The sequence below is a fragment of the Cygnus olor genome, chromosome 1 (genome assembly GCF_009769625.2).
Source record: "Cygnus olor isolate bCygOlo1 chromosome 1, bCygOlo1.pri.v2, whole genome shotgun sequence".
Classification (NCBI taxonomy): Eukaryota; Metazoa; Chordata; class Aves; order Anseriformes; family Anatidae; genus Cygnus; species Cygnus olor.
The window spans coordinates 24,307,645-24,331,916 of NC_049169.1; the positions used below are offsets into that span (position 1 = coordinate 24,307,645).

At 35.7% G+C, this 24,272-nt stretch overlaps 1 protein-coding gene across 1 annotated transcript in view; it reads left to right on the forward strand.

Annotated features, from left to right (window-relative positions):
• CADPS2 (calcium dependent secretion activator 2) overlaps window positions 1–24,272 on the forward strand; it is a 313,185-nt gene that overhangs the window by 240,402 nt on the left and 48,511 nt on the right. The window contains 5 exon segments of the mRNA XM_040549796.1: window positions 6,133–6,236; window positions 7,792–7,800; window positions 9,749–9,905; window positions 19,404–19,545; window positions 19,681–19,800. Of these exon segments, the coding sequence (XP_040405730.1) occupies window positions 6,133–6,236; window positions 7,792–7,800; window positions 9,749–9,905; window positions 19,404–19,545; window positions 19,681–19,800 (532 nt within the window).

The following is a 24,272-nucleotide window of genomic DNA, read 5'->3' on the forward strand; positions in this document are numbered from 1 at the left end:
TGTGGTGCTTAGGGACATGGTTTAGTGGGTGACATTGGTGGTAGGGTGATGGTTGGACCAGATGATCTTGAAGGTCTTTTCCAACCTTAGTGATTCTATGATTATGATTCTATGATTATAATTGCCCACAGTCATTGCATTATTTGCCCTCTTGTGGGTCTAATTCTGGTGCATGCATACAAATGCATTAATTGATGGTTAAACCTCTACATCAGTGGACAACTTATACTTTCTCTGGGTTTGATTGCTGGTAGCGTTAATGTTAAGTAGCACAAGAGCTGAGTTCTGCCAGTGACCAGTGCAACAGTGCTGCTGAAAATCAAAACAAATGCCAATTATCATACATAAAAGATCAAAATGCAAATTGATGGTCTGTTGCAGTTTGGCATAAAAAGAGATGAATGAAATCCTAAGCTGCAGCACAGAAGTCTCCAGACCCACCTAGCTCTCTGGATGTGGTGATGCCAATAGGCACATTGAGACTGTGAACTCAGGGTCTCTCTCAGCTTCCTTGGCCATGGCAGGAAGTGATGATCCAAAGGAAGAGCTGTTCTTAAGCATCACACAACTACTTGCCTTTTTTCTAGTATCCCTACTATTAGTCAATAGAAGATCCGCTGGTGTGGGGACAACCTGGCTGTCATGAGTGTCTTGGTTTGAATAGGCTTGTTGGAAGAAAAGGAGGAAGGATGAAATATTGGACTGGGAAAATGAGTAAGGTATATATGCTGTTCCACAGTGGGAAGACCACCAGACCAGAAATGGGAACGTGCTTGTTGCACTGTATTCGTAAGTGAGGAGAATAATCACCTCATTAATATAATCACCTTAATAATCATCTTAATTAGGAGATTCCTCTGCTCAGTCATCATCTGGAGAATAGTACTACCCGAGCACCTTCTCCTTGTCCCTATTTCTGCTTGTAGCAGATTCCATCCTGCTGATCAGTATCATAGTGATTCTGCTGGGAAGACAGATTTCCTGACTCCATTCCCCACCAAGAAAGACAGAGCTCAGGTGTTGAGCTTGGTTAATTGTCATGGTTCTTGGCTCAAAGGCTAAGCAAGAACACTTGGAAATACAAAACAAGGTTGTGATGGAATTTTATAAACCATAGAATTTACTACTGTGTAACAGTCATTTACAAAAGCAATAGCACAATACAACATGGCTAAAGTAAGCGTTAAAAGATAAAGAAGAGGTTAATTGAGAGACCTGAGAAATTGCACATCAATCAGTAATTGCCACTATATCAGCGGAGTTCTAGAAGGGATTTTTTTGTGTGTGTGCTAGACCCGATGCTATTTCACATTTTCATATTCAGTGGGCATAGATGTAAAATCTTTGCTTAAGGTTGTACAGATAATGCAAAGACCTGTGGAAAGTAATGACAGCAAAACATTGGTGTGATCGGGAGTGCTTGGAAACCTTAATTCTTTCAAGCCAAATATGTTCTAATATAAGTAATGCAAACATACACACTGTAAAATAATAACCCTAGCATAGAAAGGAATGCAGGACATACAGAATATGGGATTGTACCTGGTAGATATTCATTCTGAAGTGCATTTGGGGTAAAAGCAGACAAGCAGCTCATCAAGCTCCCAGTACCCAGATGTGGCAGAACAAGGCAGCATTAGTAAAGCTGTGAGAGCATCTGGCATAGCTTAGTACTTGAGTCGTCCTGTAGTCAATATTTTTAAGATCTGTTAAAAAATTGATAGAGTATAGAAAAGAGCTAAAAGTATTTTTAATGATGGCAAAAGCATACAGTTGAAGGATTCTGTTGGTTCAGATCCTTAAAGGTAAGTGGTTTATATCAGAGTGCAGAATACCTTCACAGAGGAAAAACAAACAGGAACAGAAATGTCCCTTCACTTGGCAGAGAAAGGCATAGTAAGACCAAAGAGCTGAAGCCAAGCAAATGCCAATGAGAAATTTAACACACACATTTAACAGTGATGGCGCTTACATGCTGAGGGGTAGGGGAGTGAACAAGCAAAGTGAGTTTTACAGTTGTCTTCAAAGATGAAATCTTTTCTGGAAAGCAAATATAAGTTAGGCTTCAGACAAACTGGGCTCAGTAAAGGAGGTACTGGGAGAAGTTCTTTGACCTGTGTAACATGGGAGGTCAGACTGGATGATCTGACAGTCCCTTCTGGCCTTAAACTCCATCTGTCCATGAAGCAGTCACCTTTTCATTTCAATAGCTTTTTACTCAGTTAACTTATCTCATTTAACAATTTTTTCCTTGGTACCTATGTGACTCACTGATAATGTCTACTTGAGAACGCATCCATTATTCACAAAGCCTGTTTTGCTTTTTCATTTTGGCAGAATGTGAAGCAGAAAACAGATGATTGATGGCTTTTTCTGTTTATTTTCTAAAAGATGTCAAGCAGCATATTTACTGATTCGACTCCTGCAGCAACTTGTTAGTTTAAGCAGTGTAAACACATCTTAACAACCCTTAGTAATTGTGGGGAGAAAGACGTGATAAATATAATGAAAACTGACAACACTGATTTCTATCTTTTTTTTTTTTTTTTTTTACACTTATGAAGGCAAACAGTATCGTGATGTTTTAGATGTTCTAAAACTTCCAGATAATAATTTATTGGTACTCCCATTTCAAATATACTACCTGTTTGGTTAAAAAAAATAAAAAATAAAAATTAAAGTTACTATTTAGTTCTTTTTTCTCAAATTACTTCACAGCCACTTGTTTATACACTCATGTAAATTATGGTAATTCTGTCTGTAAACCCATGCTTACAAGATTTTGCAAAGATAAATGTCATTAGATAGTGAAAAAGTAACTGATGTTGTAATTTACATACAGAAATAGTGGCTTTATATGAAGACTAAGTGAAATGTGGAGAAGCACATACCATCCAAACAAAATTGCCTTATAGATTAGTTCTTTGACAAAGTAGACAACAACAAAATTAGAGAGGTTTGTCCAAGGATGCAGAATGAGTGCAGTTAGTTACTGCATTTTCTTAACAGCAAATCTGATGGTAGAAAAATAATGATTTTTAAAATATCATTGAAAGCTGTATGAAGCATCAAGAGTAATTTGCATTTTAATTAGTAGAAAGTAGTTTCCAAGTACGTGGAGAATTTCATGCGAATGTGAGACTAGAATTCATGGAGACTAATTTCTCCCACAATTTTAGGCATTCCTACTATGAAACATCATTTCAAAATTTGCCATATTCACCTCAGAAGGAAATTCAGGTTTCTTAACCTCTTCTTTCTCCTGAACACGCTGATCCTATTGAAAAATTACTGAACATTAGTCCTATAATGACTGGAATCCTTGCAATTTCTTTGATTTGTTTTGATGCCAGCAACATCCCTGATAGTAAATAGGTCTTCTCTTTCTATAGTGTTTATCGATCTGATGGATATGTAGGAGCACTTTTGATCCACTCTCTCATCTTTCATTTTATTAGACTTCTTATGCCTTTAAAACAAACATATCAACCAACCAAGAAACAAACAAAACTCCTCTGCTTATCCTTTCAATGCCATTTCTGATTGAAATTCATCATTTCAACACAGATGATCTCTGTATTTCCCAAGTGCTAGCTCAATTGAATTAATATTTCCTAGAGCCCGTATTTCTCTTCCTCACAATATCATCATAGGTGTGGTTCAGGATAATCTTACGTTAGCTAGTAAATCTTTGGTCTTTCTCCAGCCCTCCCTGATGTTATATGTTTAATAACCTTTTTAGGCTGTCTTGAACTTATTCCAATGCAAAAAATAAAATAAAATAAAACAAAATAAAACAAAATAAAATAAAATAAAATGATCAATATATAGATATATATTTTTAATAGTTTAGACGTTGTTTAATGTCATTAGAAATGAATACAATTGTGAATGCAGTTATTTTGCTTGCTTAGTTAATGCTAAAATCTATGAAGAACAGGCTGAATTTGTAATAAAGTGAGTGGTTTATGCTGAAATCAGATGTGCCAGTCTTGCTCTGTATTACTATCGCTGTTTTTTTCCTAATAATTATTAGCATCAGTGATACTGATACCAATGTATTAGTTGTATGAATGGTATTTGTTGTGTATACATGGAGAGGAAGATGCTTACCACTAGAAGAAACAGCAGGTTCTGTCCAGGATAAACACAGAAACCGGTTTAAGACTGAATCTGAACTGAATCTACAGCCTTTATGCTATAACCTGACAGGGGATGGACCAGTCCTTTCTAAACTCACTTAGTTTATACATTAATATAGTTGTGGTTATACTCACATGAAGAGTTCTAGAGTATCAAATTTGTAAAATATTCAAATTCAGTAAAATATTAATAGCCATGATCTCGACACAGTGGATATAGTTTTGTGTCCTGGTGTGTGTTTTGTGCTTAGTCAATGTTCATACAAAAACCCTTTCTTCAGTTAGATTGTGGATTTGGAAATCATATTATATGAATGAGTCTGCTTATGTGGTGTATTTTAATGAGCTTTGAGGTTTGTTTGTAGTTACTTCAGTAGCTAATTTGCTTGCTTTGTTATTGGCATTAGGATAATGTGTTTTTATAGTCACCTTTAAGTATGTGTTTGCTGGAGGTTCAAATGCACTGTTTCTTCAAAAATTGCATTAAAGCTCTGTTTCATAAAGGTACTGTGCATCAGAGTGTTAGCCTTGAAGAATTGGACAAGGTCACCTGCCTTTAAGATGTCTGAAAAGTTGTTTTGACTTGCCAGAAATGTTAAGTGTTTAAATAGATTTAGTGCATGCAGTTTGATATTCTTACTGACAGCTAGGAGATCCTGTAAGTTTTTTAATTAATCTGATAATGTTCCATGTCATGATGAATGCATGAAGTGGGAAAAAATATCAGCTGTAATTTCTGTATATGATGGCATGTATTCATGTGACTCACTATTGATGTGATCTGTGAATATGCACAGAAAACAAGGAAATAGGATTCATGAGACTTTCCCTCACCTTGCGTTATCAATTTCATAAGTCAACTACAAACCTATTCAATGTGACCCACCTGCTAATTAAAAATACTTTATATGACTATATTGTATGTCATAATTCCATCCCATAGTTTGTCATCTGGGAGAAGAGCTTTGTTGAATAAGCAGCCTCAGATACCTAATACCAAAGTTCTTCCAAATTATAAAAATATGTAGCTGGAAAAATTACTTTCAATAATTAATCTATTAATCAATCAATTAATCTATGCTTGTAGAAATCTCTGTTATTCTCTTCCCTTGTCTGTCATGAGTATTCCAGCGATATTCCTGTAGTCCTATGACATTTCTTTTTTTAATTTAAAACTAAACTCATTTTAATTGCTCTGAAAGACTTTTAGTTACATCTGTTTTACCTTTGTCGTTTGCTTTCTTTTTGAAATCTGCTCTTTATAATGAATGATTCTCATGTCATTTGTAACTTTTGCATTTGTCCTTGTTTTCTTTTATTTGGAGTTTTCAGTCGGTTTGTGTCAATTCTGTTATAGCGTGTGTTTTGTAGTGCTACCTTTTACTGAATACTGAATAGAGTGATTAGATTCAATCTTATTAGTGAACAGCAGGTAGAAATGAGTTATTTGAATAATTATTGTTTTGCACTTTTCTTATTTTTAAATATGCCTAAAATGTCATGTCTTATTTAGATAAAACGTTTAGAATTTTTCACTGCTGCAAAATGCATGAATCTTGCTGATGACAGTAATGAGTCATCTAGTGAGAATGGCATTGTATTGAGCGTACAATAACAAAAAGGGTCTCGAGTGTCTGCTGTCTTTGTATCTCTGACCTTGAAGAGAATTAGAACTTGCTTGTTGCAGAAGTTGAGCATCTAATACATTGATGCACCTGTTAGTTCTCACATATTAAATCAGATAATGTTTATAATGATCAGTAATTCTTTGTGAAGTATTTTCTCTTTCTTGTGATCTGGGCATTCAGCTGCATTTACTTACATTAAATAATTGTCTTCAACATGTGAAATTGCTTATGCTACAGAAAATTGTAACTTTGCACTACCCCCATTCCTTTCTGACATCATTTTCTCTTACTACAAACAAACATATTCATTGTATCTTATTTCTAACTAAAGCAATTTTGGTTGACTTTTTATATTCACATAGAGGCCATGAACCAAGCAACACCTGCTAGAAAACTGGAAGAGGTTCTTCACCTTGCAGAACTCTGTATTGAAGTATTGCAACAAAATGAAGAACATCATTCAGAGGTGAGGCTGTAACTGTAGAGAATGGTTTGTTCCTACATTTTTTCTCTCCTGATGTGAAGCATTTCTGTCAAGAAACATTTTAGCTTTACTTTCTGACATATGTTTAAGGCAGTTCACATTTACAGAGGAATAAGGGACTTGAAGCTTATGAAAAGTGAAGTGACATAAAATTCTACTTGAATCGCTTGAATGTATTGTAGGTACAGAAACGAAAATTAAAGAGCATAAAATAGAGAAAACATCTTTGTGCCAGAGGTGGTGAAATGGTATGGAAAACATTCATAGCCCTATACAGTTGTTCCTTCCAACTTTAAACCTCTCATTCAAAATAGAAAGAAAATGTGACTCAATGCTAGTTTCCATCATGCTGTTTAGGTCTTGATTTTAAGATTAAAATAATGACAGATACAATAATCACATTCAGATTGCTCTTCTGTTAATTGGAAAAGTAATTGTTTTAAACTTGCACTTTTTAAAATAGCATTATAAGGTAGAAAATATAAAACAGAACAATTTTATGTTTCTTACTCTCAAATCTTTTGCTTTGTGATATGGAAACCATAATATTTAGAATATTTAGAATTGCAACACCTTTTATATCAAGGTACTACAAAAATAAACTTGACCAGGTAAACATAATTGTACATATTATTAACATTTAATTAATAAATATAGTTTTCTAAGGTTCAGGAAATTGTTTTTAAAATGTTCTAAAAAAATCAATAAATGTTTTTGAGGAAAATATACAAAGAGATAAACATGATTTAGTATATGTAGTTATGAATATGATCATTCAAAACATCTGGTTTAATATCACACTATGGAATCTAGTTTTTAGCCTACATCTGTCATGTGTGAACTTGTTATAGATATTTTATCCTATACTGAAGAAACAGCTGTTTCAATGATTTGAAATGAATTCCCTGGAGGTCCTATTCTACACTACTGTTGCCACTGTGTTACTCTGTAATGATTACTTAATAATATATATATATATATATTGTTGTCTTTGTCTTTTGAGGAACTGCATTAATGTAAGAATATTAGACTTCCGTGGAAAAGAACACAAAAGAAACAGATCAAATGATATGTGTATGATTGAACATCTCTGTTCAAAGATTACTGTCCACACTACTTGCAGTCAGAGATGTGGTATTTTTCAGCAGGATAAATATATTGCACATGCCTTCAGAAAAATCAGTTCAGCAAAAGTTTCCAGTCTAAGATAGCTTGAAAACATCAATGATAATTTTAAAATTATTTTCCCCTTCCTTGTTTTATGTAACATATGTTGAATTTTGCTGACATTTATAGAACATGAAGAATTTCAGTATTAAAATATATATGAGAAAAAGATCACAAAAATTATACACTCCCTATGTACAACTGAAAACTAAGTGTGGTGACTTCACATTGTAATGTTAAGTAAATGTTCAGTGTTTGATGGTGCAATTGATGAAAAGAATCGGTAATCTCTAAAACAGTTTGTCACACTTTTTAATACTAGATTTTTTTTTTTATTCACAACACTTCCAAATTTCTGGGATTCCCAAAGGGAAGAGAGGTATGTGACTTACGATGAACTAAGCATTATTATTCACTATTTAGAGCATGGAACAGTGCATTGAATGTGTAGCATAAATTGTGCTGATTATTTCAGGTGTTGTATTGCCACATTTCTGTGTCTTTCTATAATCTCAAAACTTTAATCTTCCTTTAATCAGGTCAGTGCTATTGTTCTCTTAGAATGTGTGTCACCAGTTGCTAATTGCCTTTAGCCTGTTTTCATATTATCTGTTATGACTGAACAACTATCTTAGCTGTGATATTTGTTATTTTGTTCTTGCTGCCTAAGCAGTGATGGGTAGTTTTGGAGAGGGTCAGAAGAATTTCTGTCTGGATTCATTCAAAGTGTCATTTGCAAAGGGGAAGAAGATGGAAAGAGAATGTGCTGTTTTGCTCTGGTTTGGGGTTGGGTTGTTTCTTTTGATTTTTTTGGGCAATATTTTTAAAAAACAATTTTGAAAAGAGACTCCTGGCAGTGAGTGTATATACATTCCTTTTCTTCTTTCTTTATTTGTTTGTGTTTAGTTATTTTTTAGGGTAAGAATGTTTCTGTAAGGAGCTTCCATTTAAGCAGGATTTACTAATGAGAAACTTATTCCAGTTTGAGGAAAAAGACTACATTTTAAACACTTGCCAAAATTTTTGAAGCCTCATCTGTCTTTTTCACTGTGATGTCAATCAGCATCCTTATGTCCTGACAATACAACACATCAAGTGTCTTTCAGTGATGCTTTCAGGATGCTAAACATTTCTTTAAAATATTTGCCAATTCATCTTTTCTCCATTTAATCTGCAATCATCCACCCAAAAATGTATTATAGGCGACCATCAGAAAGTCCGGGAGGCAAGAACATATTTGTAGACAACTTTTCAAATGTTATCTCTTACTCGATGCCTTTTGGGCCTGAGTAGATAAAGTCTGCATACCTAGGACCTGCATTTCAGAAATGCAAGTGAGTATTTCTATGACTTTATTTGACGTTGTGGGACCTCAGCACTTGCATAGATCAAGTTATGCACGTCCCATATTGGTAACTCAAAAATATTCAAAACAAGTTATTTGAAGACAGGGGAATAGGTTTGAAAGCAAAAACTTTTTCATATCTAGTATGCGTAGGTATTTCTTACCTTCAGATATTTTCATTAATTCTGAACAAAACATTCTCAGCAGTGTGTGATACTCATCCTGTTTCATAAGCTCACTTCATCTTTAACTCCAGGCTCACAGCTCCCTCTGATTCAGTTTCAATACTGACCTTTCAAAACCTAGATTTGAACAACAGTAAAAAGGTACAAGAATTACATATGAAGCAGTCTTTAATGTGGAGCTGGCTTTACTTACTGATGCACTATTTTTCACAATTTCATCTTTTAATCTAATATTGCCTAAGAATCTTAATTTTTTACCAACATTTTTAACATGTTCTTAAGGTGCTGAAAATTAGTAGAGACCTTCAAGTAATAATACTTTGCATTAAAACCAACCCTTTTGATTAAGAGATGAGGGCAAAATGTATATACATCAATTAAATGAAAAATAAACTAATCTAATTATGTATAGCTTGAAAATTAAATGAAATCAAGAAAAGCATATATAAAAAAGGATAAGGCCCTTTTTCTTTTCTTTGCTCTAGCCTCAGGATATTCTATGATTCTATGATTTATAGTCCTTTTCAAATGGAGCTCTTGGCAAGTCTTTTGGTGGAAAGGTTGCTTTTTATTTGTTTTACATTTTTGTTCTATCCCCTTTCCCAGTGAAATCAATTTGATTTCTTATGTTATTGATGCAAGGTTTTACAAAATATTTTCACATTTTTCACTTTGGCCCTTTCAGACACTCTCAATAAGATAGGACAAGCAGTGACATATCCGAATGTATTTTGCTATAGATCCAACACATCTGTTTGTGACTTGTGCTGAGTAATTCTGTTTTATCACATTTGCAGGCATTTGCTTGGTGGCCAGAATTACTGGCTGAGCATGCAGAGAAGTTTTTGTCTCTTTATTCTGTTGATATGGATTCAGCACTTGAGGCACAGCCGCAGGACTCCTGGGACAGCTTCCCACTTTTCCAACTGCTGAATAACTCCCTCAGAAACGACAGTAAGATCTTATTTTTTTTTGCTGTGTGCATAAGATGTTTTCAATGTCCCCACACCCTAGAAATTTGTTTCTAATTAATATAATTCTCAAAATAAAAGCATCAGTGTCTGTGTCTATAATATATATATGTTGGTGCTCCATTTTTTGGAATTTGGGTATTTTCTCTTTATCCATGCACCATTTAATTCCTTATTCTGGCTACCATTCAATATCACAAATTTTGCTTAGTTTTAAAGTAATGATGTACAAGTAGCATAATAGATATGTAATATTTCATGTTTGATCTGTACTGCTTAAATAAAATTGAAGTTAATATTTCCTTCTAAGCTTTCATATATGCTAGTTTCAGACCAGTTATTATGTTTGTAAAGGTGTTGTAGGCATAGCATAAATGGGGGAAGATACACCCAGCAAATCAGTATTGTTTTCACTTTGTGTATTGTTGTACCATTATTTAAGTTGGTGACCAAAATTTGTTAACTTGCTTTAATTTATCTTTGAAGAGACAATTTTCATTTTTTTATAATAGTTTAGTGATCTCCTAGGCATGTTTAGTGTAAAAGTGATTTTAATAACGGAATTACAGAAATAAAAAGTGAAACACAAGAAAATTAATTAGATATTATTTTTAAAACATCAAATTTTACCTTATTTTACAGGGAAATAATTTTCATAGCATTTTAAAGCACCATAAAGAAAAAAGTGTTAAAAGTGTTTGTGCTGTTTTACATGCTTATTAATATTCTAGTTTTTAAAAATGAGAAAATTACCTGCTGTTTGTTGTTTGTTTGTTTGTTTTTTTATTATTATTATTATTTTAGAGATACAAATGCTATTATTTCTAGTCTGTTATTGAAGTTGTTCTGAATTTTGATTTTTTTATTATTATTACAGATACAGACAGTCAATTTTAACTCTTCCTGGAAAATCTATTTCATGTCTGTGGAAGTTCAATAGCTTTTAAGAATTTTAGCTCTGTGTAGGGAAACTGTATGACTGAAAGAATGGAAAATAGTATTCAAGAGCTTTTCTCCAAGGCGACACATATTGCAACCTTTATTATTTATCATTGTATATTGTTACCCTTAGCTGCCAAGTGTTTATTGAAATATCTAGGTCATTTCAGTATAGTACCTCTTGGGCACAGCACCATATCATGAAATGGAGCAACTAGCAAATGTCCAGATCACTGTAACACGATAGATGACTACTTTCATGGAGGGAAGGGGGCAAGTGGACAGGGCTACTAAACTAAAGCTGAATCTTAAACAGAATTCTTGAGAGTCACTGTTACTGCACCACATTGGTTATGGTCTAGGGCAGAGCGTCGGAACATTAACATCCAGTCTTAGAGGTCTCTTTTCATGAATTATGTTTCTGTACCCTTACACATAGCAACACATGAAATGCCATATTGTTGATGATTTCTTTTTTCATGTGTTGTCTTAGTGAAAGAAAATGTGTCTCCCTTCATTTAAGATATTTGAAAATGGTTGGTCTGGATCCCTTTTTGGACAAACAAACTACACAGAAGTGCCATGCTGGTGGGTAATTTAAGCTTGATTTAGAAAGCTGCTCAGAAGGGTGTAGGAATCATGCAATTTTGGGGCAGATCTCGTAAAAGAGTTAGGCTCCTGCAGAGTGGGTTCCACATTACTTTAAGTGGCTGTCTTAAGTGGCATAAGGTCTAAAATCCAGACTAAAAATCGGACATCTATACTCAGCACACAGTGGGAATTAGGCATGAAAAAGAAAGGAGTACTCCAATGGGGTTAGCATGAGGTTAGCATTAGGAAACGCTAGCCACAAGCTACCATGTCTGGACTGTTGCCCCATTCTGAAGTTGAAACTCATAAGAAGGGCACCTTCAAAGAGGTGCTTCTACATCCTTTACTGAAAGCTCCCCTCAAGCCCAAGCTAAGGCCTACAGATCTGCAAATTCATGTCGCCTTTGCAAGCATAATGGCTCTTCCAGTGTTTTCAGCACCTTCACTTGGCTTCAGTGACAATGGCATAGGATACCATTCTCCCCATAAACTACATTATTTGAATAAAACTTGGTTTGGGAGCAAAGAGATAGTCCTAAGCAGTGTATTTAATGCCATCTTGGATGAGGAATGAATGGAGACCAGTTTATCTGATTCGATTTTCTTTGGAAATTTCTGTGACCTTACTCTGTTGTACGTGCTTGCCACTATTTCCATATTCAGCTACATTTTTAAATAACAGCAGTGATTGCTTTTTTTTTTATATGGCTAATGCTGACAGTATAGTGAGACCCTCTAATCCGGCCTAGTTTCTGGATAATAAAATGGTTCCGACTGTAATGATATACTAAAATGGTACTAAATACTCATGGAGTGCAAAGGTCAAAGAGAAGTTAGATGTTCTGAGGTTTTGGTTTCTGAAAGCTGTGGAGATATTTTTCAGTAATCCTGAAAGGTGGATTTGTAGCACCAGTTTTAACTACCTGAGTCATTTGTGTTCTTTTGTGCATTGGTTCCAAGCTGACAGAGGTAAAAGAAACAAACAGAGGTTGTCCTTATATCCAAAGAAGGGAAGGCCTACATGCTGGTAGGCTATTAATTTTTCTTTTCTTAAAAGATTACACGTATAATAATGCTAAATGATTCAATCAGCCTTGAGAAAGACATTTTATGAAAACTTGGGGAAATATTTTTTCACGTCAAAGCAATTATTAGCAAGATTGTAAAGCCTGAACGATAAAAAAATGACTGCTGTATGAAATGTCACACCTGTATACCAATTTCAGTAATTCCCTAATGGTAATAGATATAGTAAACGACAGTTTCTGGCAAGTGAAAGCCATCTGGAAAATTATACCCTACTTTTCCCCAGAACTCTTGGAAAGCAACCGTGGAAATTAGTCACCTTTTAATCGGTGGATATGTTAGCAAGTGGCAAGTGATCATTCTACCAAGAACTAATTCCCAAGTGAAATATAACCACAGTACTTATTCTTTAATTAACATCCTTTTGACCTTGCAAGTGCGTTAAAGCCATTAGAAATAGCTCCCCATGCTTATATAATCAATTTTACAGTCTTCCAAAATGAAATAAATAATTCTGGTTTTACCCTAAATGAAAACCTTTTCCTGAAAACTATCACATAAAGATGGATTTAGAAAAAAATCTAAAAAGGGAAAAACTGGAATGTGGCCTCATGAGGATAAAAAGGCTAGTGTTAATAATTAACAAGGAGAGTGAAGTGGAGTAAATTAGCCATAATAGAGCCCACAGTGACTGGCAAAGTCACCTCTCATTATCAAAAAACTCATTAGGAAATGAAGAGGTGGAAGTCCCACTGGGTTATTCTCACTCTCCAGCTATATCAGAGATTACTTTTCAGATTTCTTTCAAATAAAGGACTGTTAGGTCACCATATTGCATATTAGGTTAATCTTCAGTGAAATTTGGAGGACTGACACCTGTGTGTTATTCTATCTCAAGAGCTTTAAATGAGCTCAAAGTCTTCAATGCAGGAGTCAGCTTTCACGTAAACCTGACATGAGCAAACTCCAAACGATAAAGAAACAGTCGAACATTTACAGCATTAAAACAAACTTTTATGTATGATTATATTATAACTATGTCACCAAAATATAAGTTTTGCAAGAACAAAAATGCATAGTCTTTACTACTCAAATAAATCAAATGTGTATATAGAATACAAAATGTCATACGTGATTAAAGCCAAATACCTCAAAGCCAGTATTCATTTTACAATGAGAAGAAAATGCATCTTCCGATAAAGTATATTACTGTTCATGAAGTAAAAGAAGGAGGAAGTCCTGACTGAAGCTTTCTTCACATTTCCATTATGGAGGTCTCCATTTTGAGTCACTTTAAGTTTTTCCATTTTTTTCTGACCTTCTTCCACAAAAATGAAGAGGTTTGTTCAGAGCTCATCAGTGATTATTTTTCTGTTGTTTTAAGTCAAAGCGAAGAACTACTTTAAAAAAATGGAGGGAGCTGTATGATCTTCCTATCTTATAAAATATTTCAGCTTTTGTGACAGGAACTAACAAATAACAAAAAGTGATAACAAACTGGCATGTACTGTGGAGGTAGATAATAGATTGTAGATAACTGTTGTGAATTTTCAAAATCTAAAGGTTTGAAAAAAATACTGTAGCTGCTTTTATAATATATATTTTAATGATCTCCAAAGTTTCTATTGTTCATACACAATTGTGCCTGACTGTATAAAGCTTTGCAGGTTGTACAGAGATAACAGTATCCAATATCTCTCTATGATAGCAATTATTTTTTCCAGAATTGGGTATTTGTAGAAGAAAGACATGGTTGTCCCAGGACTGTATCGTATTTTCTGTAATGAAGACTACTTTTTCTCCACTGAGCCTGTAAATTACGTTATGAAAGGGACTGCCTTAGAGGGCTATTTACTTTCTGTAGTTATTTAATTATTCAGAATAATCTTTTCTTTTAGTGCTTCAAGAAAGACAGATGTCAATTCCTCTTGGTTTAAGATGGTGTTAGATCTTTTACTGGCATGTACATAATTCCATGAAGTGTTTCTATATTTAGCTTACTTTAGAGGTTTATTAATTTGTACATCTCAATATTCTCCTCCTTCCCAATTTTTTTTCCATTCGAATGTCAATGAACTTTAGCTGTGTTATTTGCTGACGTGATACACTGCTATGTGCTGTTGCTCAGCATTATCGCATTAGTGTTTTGTGATGAGCATTGGCACAAATCAGTCAAAACTAGGAGTATTATAAAGTTAATTCATAATCTTTGTTTTCCATCAAATATCACTCAGCAAAATACATGTGTACCTGTTCTAATGCAACCATGGCACACCTGTCTGATAAAGCTGACTTAGAAAAAAAAAACAACTTGAGAATTAGCCTCTTGGAACACATTGCCATTATCATGACTATTGATTGAAAACAGGATTTCTCTGTTAGTAGTAGCATAGTGGCAAATAGTTTCAAAACTAGCACCATCTTCCTTCTTTGTTACAGGCTTTGCACCACTTTCGTACTAGAAATTATGTGTACCATAATAGCCCCCATCTTAAACTACAGAATAGAGATAGAGAACAATTAGGATTCAAGATAATCAAGGCAAACTTTACATCCACAGAGATACCTCTCATCAAACCTTACATGCTGCATTAATTGTAGTGGGACTCTTTTCTCAGATCAGGGACTTAGGATTTTTGCTCAGTCCTGTTATGAGCTGCTTTGAAATTATAACCTCCCTTCAGTTTAGAGCTGCATGTTTTGGTTACAAGTACCGCAAGCTAACTCAAACTGCATAATGGCTTACCAGAATATGCAACAATCTGGCTGGATGGTAGTTTAAGGCACACACACACACACACACAAAAAAAAAGGCAATAAGCTGTTTGTGTCCCTTTGTCTTGTAAGGATGAAATTCTTTGCAGTTTCATTGCCAAAGTTCTGAGAGGGATGGAAAATTTTACTCCTTAAATAAATTTACAGCTTACCTACATATTGTCTCTTTAAAATGCACTTTCAATGGCAAAATACATATCAATTAGTATATAAGCTGAGACACTTGCAATTTTTCCCAGAATTTAAGTTACTGATTAACAAATGCTCTTTGGAGGCAGAATGAACTATAAACAAGAAATACATGGAAATACCATCTTTCTTCTTTCAGGGTATTGGATGACTTTCAACTGCTATAAATAGAACATGGAGCTCCAAGGAAACTTCTTTCTTGAAATTTACTATTTTTAACTTGGATTTAAAAATGTGCCAGGAAATCCAAGTGTTGCCTTCCTGAGAATCCTATAGAGAGCAGGATGATTATAGACTGTCTGCCAAAGTGCTAATTTTGCCACTAGTAGAGAGACTTGTGATAACCAGTGTCATTCTTCCCTTCCCTTGATTCTGCAGAAGCTCTTGAGGACAGCTTACTAAGCTGACTCCAGGGTAACTCCCAAGCTTTGCTTAAAATGAAAACAAGCCCCAAAGCTTCTGAGGTACATCAGAAAAGTAGATTCTTTTCCTCCTGTTACAGGAGAAACCTAATTCCAGTGCTGCACCATTACGCTATACTTTTCACCTCTGGTCTTCTCATGTCATGTTTTAATATATTTCAGCCACCTAATAAATAAAGGTTGAATAATATTATACTGTATTTCAAGATTTTTTTTTCTGTGGGATGTTTCTGTTCCTGCAATACATTTTCCATTAATTCTGTGTACACGTTACCTTGCCCTGGCATAGGCTTTCATTTTGTTGTTGTTTGTGTGAATATGAGATGGCTCATATGAAGAGCATGTGGGGCATCTATATTGACAAGACAATGGAGAATTAAGCTACATAGCTTTGAAGACAAGTGGTAGTTGAGGGATTTGAAGTGTGGCATTTCCTCAAGGATCTCTTGTTTCCCATCTGCTTTGATGCACAGGTGGTACCTTTTGGTAAGATCAATTCTAATCATAGGGTAGAGTACCATGAGTCTGATGATGATACTCAGCTCTGTCACTTACCCCTGCACTCTGAGTTTTTTTCCCTGCCCTGCAGTAATCCTTGTCAAAGATCGCCAGATAGGTAAATTGGATCTGCCATGTCCTCAACCCTAGGAAAACAGAATGCTCACAGAGTTGTTGATCCGCAACACCGCTTGTGTGTGTGTGCCCACATACAGAGGGATCTACTTGGCGGCACAGTCGAAGGAGGCAGCTTGGCATCAGTTTAGATAGTTTCATTTCCCTGTAAAGGTTGATGTCAGGATGTTAGGAAAATGATTCAGCTTTCTAAGTTGAACAGCTTTTATTGCCTGTGACTTCTTTAAATTTCATTCTGACTTCTGAATAACAAGAATTGCCCTCCTGCCCATGAGGCTCTATTACTGTAATTCCCTGAGTAGGTCTGGTAGCAGAGCATTTCAGCGGTGTGTTCAGAAAACAGTAAACTACAAGCTCATCCCTTCAAGTAGCTGTGATTGCCTGATTAATGCCAGCGCTGAACTGATTCGCTATAAAGCAGCAATATTGACTTAATTGACACGGTTGTATTCTTCTTGTTGTTTTTAAGCTCAAAGTAGCCTTGAAAAATCAGCCTTATATGTAGCTTGCTACTAGCCACCTTTTGTTTCTCAAAGGCAGTGCTCATCCACTGTTTACTGTGAAACGCGGCATGTGGGCAAGCTTCCACGTCTTTCTGTTAATATCCAAATTCTTCTAGGTTGTTGTTATTGTTGGTCACAGATGCTGCAATTTTAAGATATATAAATATAAGAAAATAAAAATAACACTGTTTGGAGTGCCTGATACACAATTAATTATGCCAGAACTAGCTAGTTAGCAAGTAGTTCTATGAGCAGTGTAAATAATGGAGCATGTTTGTAATGGGCCCATAGGTGCTCTCTAGGGTGGATTCTCAGGTGTTTAATAAGAGACAAGCTTATGCTGCTGCCTTTTTCTCAGTGGAAACCCTAATAATCTCTGTCTGCTACATAGCTGCCTGTTTTCATGAAACTTCATATTCTGGAGATCTCCACCCCCATGTCTAATATGGTTGAAATTAGCTAAAAATATTGAAATTCTTAGCAAGAGAGAGGCAGGTGGCCAAATACAGAGGGAGTTTATCTTACCAATCTTCTCTCTTTAGGTAAAATTGATTAATACATAATTTCCCATCATTGCAAGGATATTTTAAACAAAATAGTCCTTGACTTCATTTTTTAAAATAATTATTACAAAAAAAAAAATTAGTGTCCAGACATGCTGAATGTTGACATTGTGTTTCCTTGCAATGCAGGTAGCAGTGGGGAACTGAAACCTGATGGCATGTTTTCTCCATAGTTTCCGTCTCTCCCAGATTTAGACTGTGGTGAACATCATTCATAAATGGAAGATAAAGGAGTTTCTGGAAGTTGCAGAAATTATTTTTATATGTTATACATGGAGTTGTACTAGTGGTAGAACAAGAAGGTTTTATAGATTCCTGAGATGTATTCCCTGGTTATGAGCCCCGTGATCTAGCCTTTTAATTCATAGGAAGTGGAGGAAGCCTTCTCAAAATGCAGTTGAGGAACCCCTCCATGCCAAATGAGAAGTCTGGCAGCAGGAATAGGTTGGAGGAGAAACACAGAAGCCATAAAGGAAGGATACAAATGCCTTCCCTAGAGACAGTAGCTGCTCCCATTGCCTTTCCATTTGAAAAGTTTGGTGTCTTGAGACATAAAGCGTGAGTGCACCCAAGCCTGAAGCACACTGAGCTGAAGATAAAGCTGAAGGAAGGCACAGGATAATTTAAAACAGCAGAAAAAGTGTGGGAGAAAATAAGGGCTACCAACACCATGAAAATGTCTCCCTGTGGCTCAGCTTGCCTACATGACACATGGGAATATCCTTATGGGTCCTAATAATAGTACTAGATTCAAGGGTGAACACAGACATTCAAAACATGAAACTGATATACTGCCTTGGTGCGGTAGGACATAGATGCAATGAGGGTAAGGCTTTGTTAAAGAGCATTTTAAGGGCTATCAGGATGAGCAGTGGTGATGGCAAACTTATTTTTAGGTTTAGAGCCTCTTCAGTTTACACTCTGCATACTGTTTTTCATGTAGTAAATCCCGTCTGTGAAGCAGGTAATTTTCTGCTTCTTGTAGTAGCTTTACTTCTCTTGAGAAATGCTTCATGCTTATAGAATCCCCCACCAGTCATCTCTGTTTCTTTCAAAAAGCAAGAGAAAACCTCTAACAGTGTTATATGTCATCAGCTTCCCTAAGCATTTTAAGCAACTAGTTTTCAGCATTTCCTTTAAATAGTTGGTGTGCTTTAAATAGTGGTGGGCGCTGGCATGCTGAACAGGCCTTGAGATACATAGGCATACTAAGACATGTTGCATGTAGGTACAGGCAGTGATTCAGGACTTCGCTGGTTCCTGAGGGCACAGAGCAAATGGGTAAACTGTTCTTAATCCCCCAAACACTCTTATGTCACATATTGCCTTTTTCCTGTAAGCTCTTCGAAGGAAAGGCCGTATATCTTTATATTTTCGCACATAGCATATTGAAGCTGGAATGGTTTATTGTAACCTCTGTTATCCTTGATATAAGGAGAATAAAAATAATTGAATTATATTCAGATACTTTTTTTTCTTTTCTCTTGGTTCTGTCTTGTTGCCTAAGTATTGAACAAAATTTCTAAGGCTTGTATTTAGTGAGGTGTATTTTAAGAAGATGAAAAAGTGTTCTGGCTCGACAAAACAGTTAGGTATGTGCCTGGTTTTCTTAACAGTGACATTGAAAAATGTGCTGCAGAGTCTTCATGAAGAACTTCTTTTTTTTTTATATATATATATTTTATGAACAGTGCTTCCTATACAAGCTGTGTGACACTATATGTACTTGTTCTTAAAATGCTTTTATGTTCTAACACATTTTAAGAGATATTCTTTCCTATAGGAAAATAAATTAGGGGAAGGCGTGACATTTTTGTTTGTGTTTTGTTTCTTTTTAAAGCATTTTTGTGCAATGGAAAGTTTCACAAGCACTTGCAGGAAATTTTTGTTCCTATGGTCATCCGCTACATTGATCTCATGGAATCATCAATTGCCCAGTCCATTCACAGAGGTCTTGAACAAGAATCATGGCAACCTGTCAAGTAAGTGCTTTCTACAAGATCTATACAAAACACCTGCTTTGTATATAGCTTTCTCTCTAATCAGGTGTTCTCCCCTATTGTCCTCTAAATATTCTATTTTTTTATTGTATTCCTACATTGTCTATTTCTTCACAGGAGCATCAGCAACAGTCTTCCTAATGTAGCTCTTCCAAAAGTGCCAAGTTTGCCTCTTAATCTTCCACAAATGCCTAGCTTTACTACACCAACCTGGATGACTTCTATGTATGACTCCACGTGTGTATTCTTCAATAACCTTCTGACTGTATGTCAGCTCTGCATGGCCTTGCTAGTGCTCTGTGCAGCTGTATTTGGATTGCATGGTGTTTATGATACCTTAGTTGGAAATTATTGTTTCTTGGGAGTGAGCCAAGCATGGACTGTTAGTTAGTTGTGCTTTCTAGTGCATTAAAATGTAGCAGTCTTAAACTTGATAACTTACAAAATCAACTTGGCAAAGGTCTGTCATAGTAGTGTTTTATACCCTAAGCAACTTAACTACTCTTCTCAATTAATAAGCAGTTTGGAACTTCTTGAATACTTTATTTTAGATCATAAAGTGAGGCAGCCTGTCATATTCTTGCTTGGGTTTGATTAAGTCATGGTATGTATAAATTGGTTCTGAAAACATTTATAGAATAAATATCCATACTACAGGGAAATAGTGAAGGTTAATCAGTACCCAGAACATAAGTATATCTATTTATTTGTCTATTTCAAATATATATATGTATTTTATTTTTTTCCCGACACTTGTGTTCTTTTCTTTAGAGACAGGGTGGGGGAGAGAGAGAGCAGACATGCCATGCCCTGTTCTGCAGGAGTGCTTCCATAGTTACAGGCCAGAATTCTCTGTGTGTGGACACCTTCCTATATATTTGAGGAAGGCTCAAGAAGAACATTGTTTTAGCTCAAGTTGTATTATAATATGAATGTGAATGACTTCGACAAACATATATTTAACACACAAAGCCTGATAATATAATTTCAGACTAACTATTGTTTTCTCAAGTTTTGTGACGGAGTTAGACACTCCTAAGAAATACTCAGATCCATTGCTGTGAGAGTTGATAGTTTGTGCTCTGCCAGATGTCTGGCAGTTGTCTGTTGAGTATTATGATTGTTTTTCTGCTGCTAATTCCTCTAAAAGTCGAAAAAAACCCTTTTAATCCTTGCCTTTGGTGCCTTTTGTGTTTCCTATAAATAATTCTAGATTTCTCCTGATGTGCTTAAGCAAGTCATTTCAGTTTTGAGTACAAACTATTTGGTCTTCTGCTACTCTGTCTAACTGACCTTTGTCTAGTTATTCCTGCCCTTTCAAGGGTTACTTGTTTTTGTTTTTGTTTTTTTAAGAATAGCTTTCAGAGTTGTTATAACTCTAGATGTGGTCTTCTTACAGTCTGTATTCTAGCAGCCCCAGTAATTAATACGTATGTAATAATAAGTATAATAATAATTAATAAATAATAAGTATGGAGTCTGGTTGGAGGATTATACTGGTAGATCTCTTCTAAATTAAGGCTTTGGTGTAGCAATAAATACCTAGAAAATATTGTGAAAATCTGAGTGCCATGAAACTCAGCCATTGGCACCTCCCCCTTGCACATCTTCTAGAATTAAGGTATGTGGTGTATATGGGAAAGTATGAATAACATCATAAACTAACTGGTGAGGTTTTGAAAGCATTAGTGAGCACTGAGGTTCACGTGAGCTGCAAGCACTTGCAGTAGCTCTGCAGCTTCTCAGGAGAAGTGGGGACGAGTGCTGTTCCAGGCGTGGGGTCTGCACATGGCCTCCGAAAGGCCATCATCCCCTTTCAGCTGCCCCTTGCAGCATGCCAGAAGAAAAGGTCTGCCAAGGCACTGGATCTGTTGTAGGCAACTCTTCACCTTCTTTTTCCCCAAAAAGTAGAGCCTTGAAGTTCTATTTTAGGAAGGAGGTGTACATTTACTTTCAAGATTTTAGGTAGTATTAAGTTATCTTTGTAATACTGTATAATTCAGGTAGTATTTTAAGAATCAGCATACCTGCATCCGACTGAAGAGCCAGGAAACGTCTCAAAATGGCCATATATTTTATTTGAATCAAAAAAACAAAACCAGTTTGAGTGAAGGCATTGTAAGCCAGTTGTTCTTCCTCTCAAGCTAATGAGTTTCTTCTTTCCTGCTGGTTACAGCGTCTCAGGTTCAGCATTGGAAGTGTTTTTTTTTGTTTTTTTTTTTTTCGTTATTACATGAAAGAACGGAGTAGTGTTTATTTCCCTACTGCTCCCACCCAAGTCTTCTCAGGAAAAACAGAGGTCCCTCTTTCTAGTTAAATTCTCCAATGGGAAGTAACCAAGTTCCTGTTCTCTAACCCCTGTTTCCTGTGAGCTTTCCCTTTCATTATGAGGAACACCCACCTTAAATGGGCTAGGGTGGCGTATTGTACAGAGTCAATGGAAGCACCTAAATTCATGAGCCAGGGATCTCCTTTGTCAGTGGTTGCAGGTGGCTCCAACTGACACCCCCAAGTCCTTCTCTCCCCGTCCACTGTTCTCCCTCCTCCAGGCCTCACGGCTGAAGCTTTGGCAAGAAGATGACTAAGTATGTCACTATGTTTTGCTGGACTTCTCTCTCTTTGAAAGTGATGATTTTAGCCAGTTAATCATTATTAAATTGAATTACGCAATGAAGAATTACAGGCAAGAAAACTGAGACAAAAAAAGTCTGCAAGTAAACTGAGTTATTTTTAAATGTTTGCAAAGTCTCATGTCTATTGCAGTTGTAGTAGGAAGATTTTTCATATTCTCCAAGCTTTACTAATATATAAGCCTTAGTATATGATTATGAGTTTGTATTCATAAGAGCTCTTAAGTCCACACTCTCAAGTCTGTTCATATTCAACAGAGCTGATAACATGCCTAAGAAATTTTGCTGAATAGAAAGACATGAAAATATATAGTTAGGCATTTCTTTGTGTATATTATTGATAAATGTTACAATATTTTCCTCTGTATCACTTAAAAATTGCTCAAATCCTTTTGAACATTAAGACATTACATTAATTTGAATTACATTAATTTGAACACTAGAGAATATTGTTTATCACTTTTAGTTAACTTTTTTTTCCTTAATCGTATGTTTTGCAGCAGGAAATTTATACTACTTGTAACAGCTCTTAAGAAGATCATTACTTCATTTCCAGTTGTTTTAGCTTAATGTTTTATTATTGGGCATTGGAAAGAGATGAAAAGAGGAAAGTGTTCTGTGTAGTAGTCTGTTTCTCTTGATTGGTCTCTGGAGAAGATAACTCACAGGACACCTTGGCTAGACGTACAGAGCACTGTGAATTGCTGTTGCATTTGGCTAAAGATAATCTCCTAAAAGTCTGAATATTCTGTAAAAGCTTCTAATTAAACAGAATGAGGCATTTCTTAATTATTCATTAATTCAAATACATTACATTAAATTGCACTTCTGTTCCACTTCATTATTTTAAATTTCATTTCTCTACTTCTTCTGGACCTGGCTTTTAAATTAGATTTGTGGGTGATTTTAATTCTTTAGATTTCATTTGTATATTATTATTATTTTCAGTGCAGGTGTGGCATAGATTCACTGACTAAAAATATAGTAAGTACGGACCTGAGGTTATCTGTTGATATCTTATGTCAGCATAGAGCATCAGGTTCAGTGAATCCTGAGGCTGGTGAAGCGTGGGATAAGATACATGCTTGCAGCAGGACACTCCTGTCTCTTCTACCAGCCAGAGCACACAAATCCAAAGGAAATGTTCTTCCTGCTATGGCCCAGCTGTATTGAGTGGCAGAGGGAGCAGTCACAATGCTCTGACTGTCACACGCAAGGATGTGGTCTGGATATGGGCTCTCTTGCTGGACCTCTCTGTGTGTTTGTGCATGCTGAATAAGTCATTGGGGCACATTTCAGCACTGTTTTGGGGGGTTACATCTGTAGTGCCACATTTGTTCCTGTCATAGTGCTTGCCTGTGGGAAAGTGGAAGGTGGCAATCGTTTGTGTTTGTAGGGATGGGTAGTTAAAAATATAGCCATAAGTAAGACTGACAGAGTAGTGAAACTTAGCTGAGGTGGTCCCTTCCAGTGGAATATGGAGTTTTGAATTCAAGGCAAGTATAGCAAGCTCCTATTGAGCATTCTGGTAGATGAATGAATGCTATGGGCCATATTTAATTTCTTCCAAAATAGCTTCATTTAAGAAGAAAGAAGAATTAAGAAAAATGTTTTGTTCGCTTAAGCCTGAAATTGCCTCAGTCTTGGACTAAGTAGGAGGAACTGAGAGGTAGCTGACCCTAATGTCTTTGAGGGACCACACACAAGCTGTTACTTGCTGTGGCAAAGCTCTACTCCGGTCTTTCCCCTCACCTACTGATGAAAAGTAGAGAGTTGGTGCAATTGCCATTGATTCTGTAATTACTGAAAATCCTTTTCTGTTGAAAGAATTCTCAGTTGACTTTCTGAGCCTTGAATATACATATTCATGGGAGATAGTAGAGCTGGAGCTCTGAAACTGTGGGCTCATAAAGAACATAGAACTGGTGCCATGTTTTGTAACACTCCCCACAAAACACAAACGGGTTATAATTCAGTAATAAAATTAAAAATATATAATTGCAATAATTCATAAAATCACCATCATTGAGGCATGTGTTGACAATTAATATTATTTGCAATGCTTTTACACAAGAAGGC